Below are 5847 nucleotides of genomic sequence, written 5' to 3'. Positions count from 1 at the left end.
CAGCAGGAACAAGTTCAGCAGCAAAGGGAAACCCTTGCATGGAAGACCTCCTTTTTATAATGGAAGCACTAACATTAAGCTGCTTGGCTGCAGACAGGCAAGGACACGTCCCTAATTTGCCACCCTGTTTCTTAGGAAGCTAGATCCATTAGACTAGTTTTGCTACCCTGCAGTCACTTCAACCAGTATGATCTCGTTTTGTGGTCAGTGGTGGCTGTTGAGGTGAAAAATTAATCGCTTCTATCAGCTCTTGCCCATGGCCATGTCCTTTGATTTGTGCCTTTGACATTGCCTTTTGGCCTGAAAGCAAGCCCAACAATCTCCCCAGAAGTCTTGCATTCTTTACACAAAGCTACTACCCACTCTTTAGATTAGAAACAATCTTTTTATTCAGTATGCACGTACTGCTTTGTATATCGGGTTTGACTAGGGCTCTTACACAATGCCAAAAGGTCCACAAACTTGCAAGCACAAATTATTAAGTAACAGAGAAACATAGTTACTTTTCTTCAGAGCTGCACTGGAAAACAGAGCTGTAATACAGTCACACAAAACTTCTTTACAGGAAAAGTCATGGAATTTCATGGCACCTATAAAAACTAGTCTAATTCAGAGAGAAATACACTTTACTGTAAAGAAGGATTAACCTTACTCATCTTTAAATTAATTTTTTAAGATGTGTTCACAGCGTCAGGATGTGGCTTCCTCTGGCTTAAACTACATCTGCAGCACTTAAAAAGGTGGAAAGGAGTAGTGATCACTTGCAAAATAAATGGTCTGATTAGCTAGGACTATGTAATTGGATACAATTTAACTGCATGTACTACCAGACAGAGAAAGGAATATAAAAAGTTAAACCAAAGACTACTATGGGGAGATAGAAAGGTTAACAGTGTCTAACTGCCTAGACCAAACAGGTAAAGTTCCAATTAATTATGATTCCTACAGGATTCAAAGGTGCTTTGAAGACAGCAGGCACTGACAGTATTTGTTTGGGCTATGAAGATGTACGGAACCAGGGAACAATCAAATCCATGGTACAGGCATTATAAAAGTTATCTGTTGTCTTTCTAGTCTTTCTGGCTTTTGTCTCCAAGTGTGAGCTAGAAAATTCTTTATGTAGGAATTAAAGGTACCAGCAACAACCGATGGGACTCCCCAGTGGTACAACAAATGAGTTATCTGTCCTGTGGGCTTTTCTCTCTTCCAGTGAAATGTCACATACACTTACTGGCCTGATTTACACAGAAAAGATACCACCACCTAAAACAAAACAAAACAAAACAAAACAAAAAAACAACCACAAAAAACACATACACCTCCAAAAAAGCCCAGCCCAAACCAAAAGAAAACAGAACAAATAACAACCAACCTGGAACCCTTCACTGTATAAAAATAAGAGCAATAAAAATCCAAGTTCTCTACTGGAATCAAAGGTCATGGAGCTGTGAGTGAAGCACCTCTTCATTTCTTGTTTTTCAATAGACTTTGTCTTAAGCACCTTTGCTTCTGTGAAAGCAAAGTAATCACTGTTGAATGAACTGTAACAGCTCACCCAACCATAATGATTACAAGAACCAGCCTCTTAACAAACCAGTTTTGTTTAATGACATAAGCTGAGTACAGCTACATCAAAATCAGAGTATTCTGCCCATTACCAGAAGTCTGAGACTTGAAGTATCTTTAAGAAAGCAATTTGGGGATGAAAAATTATACCATATATTAAGTAACAGAACTAAATAACATGCCTGGATATCATGTTTGCTTTGTGTCCTTTTAAAAATTTCTTTGGCTCCTCAACCATTTAAAGAAAATACCACATCTAGCTTCATGGATTTCAAATAAAAGCAAACAAATGTTATGTGCTGAACAAGATTTAGAAGTGCAAGATTTCTGGGACTGGAAGAATTTAATTCTCACTGAGACAATGTTGCCATGTAAAATTACTTTCTCATGTGCCAGATCACCAATATCCAAGTATCAAAAGGAACTTTGACACAGAGGAAAAAAAAAAAGTATCTCACAGATGGTCACAAAACAGTATGTAAAACTACCTTGACCTTATAATTTTCTTAGTGGATTTCATTTAAAAAGTGAAAAGAAGATAATACTGAGAGATCTCTAGTTACAGAGTCAGACTTGCTGGGGTTGGAAGGGACCTTGAAAGATGATCTTGTCCAACCCCCCTGCTACTGCAGGGTCACCTACAGCAGATCACACAGGAACACATCCAGATGGGTCTTGAATGTCTCCAGAGAAGGAGGCTCCACAACCTCACTGGGCAACCTGTTCCAGTGCTCTGTTACTCTCACAGAAAATAATTTTCTTCCTTAGGTTTAGCTTGAACCTCCTATGCTCCAGCTTGTGCCCGTTGCCCCTTGTCCTGTCACTGGACACTGCAGAAAAGAGACTGGACTCTCCTCCTGACACACACCCTTTAGATATTTATAAGCATTTATGAGATCCCTTAGTCTCTTCTTCTCCAGGCTGAACAGGCCCTGCAGCTTAAGCTGATTGTGCATCCTTCTGTGTACATCTGCAGCTGGAGAAGTGACATTTCCTCCAGTTCCTTCTCTTTATTAGACACTACTTACAAGCTTAAAGAAAAAAACCCTCACTTATGACATAATTTTCCATACAAGTTACATAGATACGTTATTATTTGACACCTTCTGTTCCCCAGTTCATTGGAATAATGTCCCTTTTAAGCCACCCTTTCACTTCTAAATGTGAAGCAAAAGACTGAAAGGGTACAGAACACTAGGCAGAAAAACCTCAGGTACAAAGAGCATTTTAACTGACATTTGGATCAGCCAGAACCCCTGCACACATTGCAGAATGTCATCCAAATACTTCAGCTGAATCTGTTCTTCCAGTACATAAATTGCAGAAATTAGAAATTCTTTTGTATGGCATTCAGATCTATGTATCCCTTCCTGCCATGAGAGAATAGAGTGCATTGAGTTAAACACTCTCAGATACTTCTTTCAGCTTACCCACTACAGAAGGATGGTAGAATTACTTGCATTTTGCAACATGTAAATTATAAAAAATTAAATACTATCCTTAATCTTAATATCCACTTATAAACCAAGAACATGGTTTTAGTTATATTCAGATACATACATAATCCAATAACTTCCTCCAAGGAAACAGTGAAGGTTCTTTAAGTTCTTACATAACCCCAGCTTGACTCTGAAATATTTCCCTTATTTCTCCAGTATTTCTCACACATGGCAGGGAGATGTGCATATAAGACTGGAACACATAATTGCATGAGCATCTAAGAGTTACTGTGAGAATATATTCTGATTTGTACACATTGCATATATTGGCTCTTGATTTATTTTTAATAGCTAAAGATGCTATTCTCAGCATCCCTCAGCTTATCATTACTTGGTCAGTGTCTGTCTTGGAAGTTAGCCTTGAAAAGAGATTTTAAAAGAAGGAAATAATGAAGAGTTTCAAATTCAGCTGGAAGGCAAGATCAAGTTCTGAGAAGCACAGATAAAAGCAGCAAAGTCCAGATGACTTAGAAGTGGAGGTTTTCACTGTCACCTAAGATACAGGGGGAAAATAGCAACAAATGCATCCAAGAACTTTGAAGCTGAGGCTCACAATGGTGTGTGAGAGCAAGGAGCAGAAAACAGGTGAGGGAAGTAACGAAAGCATTCCAGAACAGGACCTGCCAGAGCAAAGTATGGGTGGGTAGAGGAAGGTAAGCACCTTGGGCAGCTGGCTACAGAGCCCCTGGTTGCTTTGGCTTCACTTGTGTGGATGGAGCAAATCATTTCATGTTCCAGTGGAAGGACATATCAACTCCACACCAACTCAACATGAAGCAGTCATAGAATCATAGATTACCTAGAGTCGGAGGGGACCTGGTTGCTCACATACTATTCCAACAAGGCAAGCATCACACGAAGCTGGGAGAAGCAATGTTCAAAATTAAAAAGGTGATGTTAGGAGAAACTTCTTCACTGAAAAGGGTTATCAAACACTGGAACAAGCTGCCCAGGGAGGTGGTTGAATCACCATCCCTGGCAGTGTTTAAAAGACACATAGATGTGGTGTTTAGGGATATGGCTTATCACCTGACTCAGTAGAGTTAGGTTAATGGTTGGACTTGATCTTAAGAGTCTTTTCCAACCAAAATAGTTCTATGATTCTATGGCTTCTCATGTAAGTTGACAGACAGTGCAATTCACTGCTAGATGATGGGTTCAGAGGAAAAATGGAAAGCTATCGTGAGGAAAAATCCACTCTCCTACTAAACTGATATGCCATCACCTGCAGATGGCTGGAGAATGGAAATATCAGGAGGCATTCCCACGATGTCCAGCCTTAGCTGCTGGTGGCTCCTCCTGGTGGCTGCAGAATATTGGACTTGGTGTTATAAAAGAATAGTCACCTTGTTCTTACACAGAAGTTACCTCTTACTTTCTCTTGAAATGTAGGATGTTTTTTTCCTTAAGAGAATGAGTTTAGTAATTCTCAAAATATTTTTCAATTCACAGTTCAACACATCTGTTGCTAACAACTTGTAAGATTTTAATTTTACTGCTTTTTCAGTTTTGAAATATGAAGGTGAAGTAGCATCCTAGTTGCAGCTGCAGTTACATCTACACAAGTGCTAGAAAAACCTTTCCTTTTCTTTCTAATATATTTAATTACTATTGCAATTGATGCATCACAAGTCCTGACAAATGATGGCATTTAATATTTTTTGTTATATCAGATGTAAGATGATGTGTGATTCAGGATACAAATAGGTTTAAGATTTTTGTCTGTACGTGGACAGAGTTTGTTGTTGGACAGCAGTTGTGCTACTGTCACCTCAACAGTCAGCCCTTCTGCTTCCAAAAGAGAGGGTCTGGATTTCATGCTTTTCACAAATGCACTCTCAATAATCTGAGTAGAGCTGAATAGTCCATAGCTCAATGTTTCATGTAGGAAATCTCTCAGACCTCGTGCATCATCACATAAAGTTTATGCAGTGCAGGCAAGGATAAAATCTGATTCTACAGGGCAGCATCTACTCATGTAGCAACAGGACGAAGGATAATGGCCTTAAACTAGAGCAGGGTAGATTTAGATTAGATATTAGGAAGTTCTTTACTATGAGGGTGGTGAAGCACCGGAGTGGGCTGCCCAGAGAGCTGATGGAGACATCCCTGGAGACATTCAAGGTCAGGCTTGACAAGGCTCTCAGCAACCTGATTTAGTCAAAAGGTTCCCGCACACTGCAGGGGAGGCTGGACTAGATGACCTTTAAAGGTCCCTTCCAACCCCACACATTCCGTGATCTCACATCTGCTCACCACTGCACCTCCCTTTCTCACCTACCATCCTCCTTTTCTACACATCCTCCAACTTTCCCAACAGCAGGTCTCCCACATGAAAGTCTCTCGCTCCACAACGAGGAGTTATATCCCAGGTTATATCCAACTCGGTGCCTGAAGCAGGACCACACAGGAAGGAAGTCTGCGAGCAGAACAGCTCCCCGTGCCGCTGCATCCCAAGGCCTCCCTCCCTTCCTCCCATCCACCTCTGCCTCCCATCGCCTCACGCCGACCTTTCCCCAGGCCCCCTGGCCCACCAGGCTCAGCTTCCATCCCCACTCCCTGCTCCTTCACACCCTCCCGTTCCTCCCACCGCTCCCCAGCGCGCTGCCCCAGCTCTGCCCTCCTGCCGCCCGCTCCCGGTTCCGCCGGATCTTTGCCGCAACATCTCCCGCTGACGATTTCTCTCGCCATGCCCCTTCCTCGCCTGCTCTCTCCCCCGACTCCCAACGCCACCGAGACGCGGACATTCCCCGCGGACAACTCCCTGGAAGCACAGGGTGAG

General features: G+C 41.8%; 1 protein-coding gene across 1 annotated transcript in view; it reads left to right on the top strand.

The window, feature by feature from the left end:
* Positions 1 to 5754: 5754 nt before the first annotated feature.
* TGS1 (trimethylguanosine synthase 1) overlaps positions 5755 to 5847 on the top strand; it is a 25272-nt gene continuing 25179 nt past the window's right edge. The window contains exon 1 of the mRNA XM_010006881.1: positions 5755 to 5842. Coding sequence (XP_010005183.1) covers positions 5755 to 5842 — 88 coding nt within the window. The remainder of the gene's footprint in view (positions 5843 to 5847) is intronic.

Source organism: Chaetura pelagica, unplaced genomic scaffold, assembly GCF_000747805.2.
Source record: "Chaetura pelagica isolate M959 unplaced genomic scaffold, ChaPel_1.0 scaffold109, whole genome shotgun sequence".
In the NCBI taxonomy this organism is placed as follows: Eukaryota; Metazoa; Chordata; class Aves; order Apodiformes; family Apodidae; genus Chaetura; species Chaetura pelagica.
Note: the sequence above shows the minus strand (reverse complement) of the source record. Positions and strands in the feature narration are given on the sequence as shown.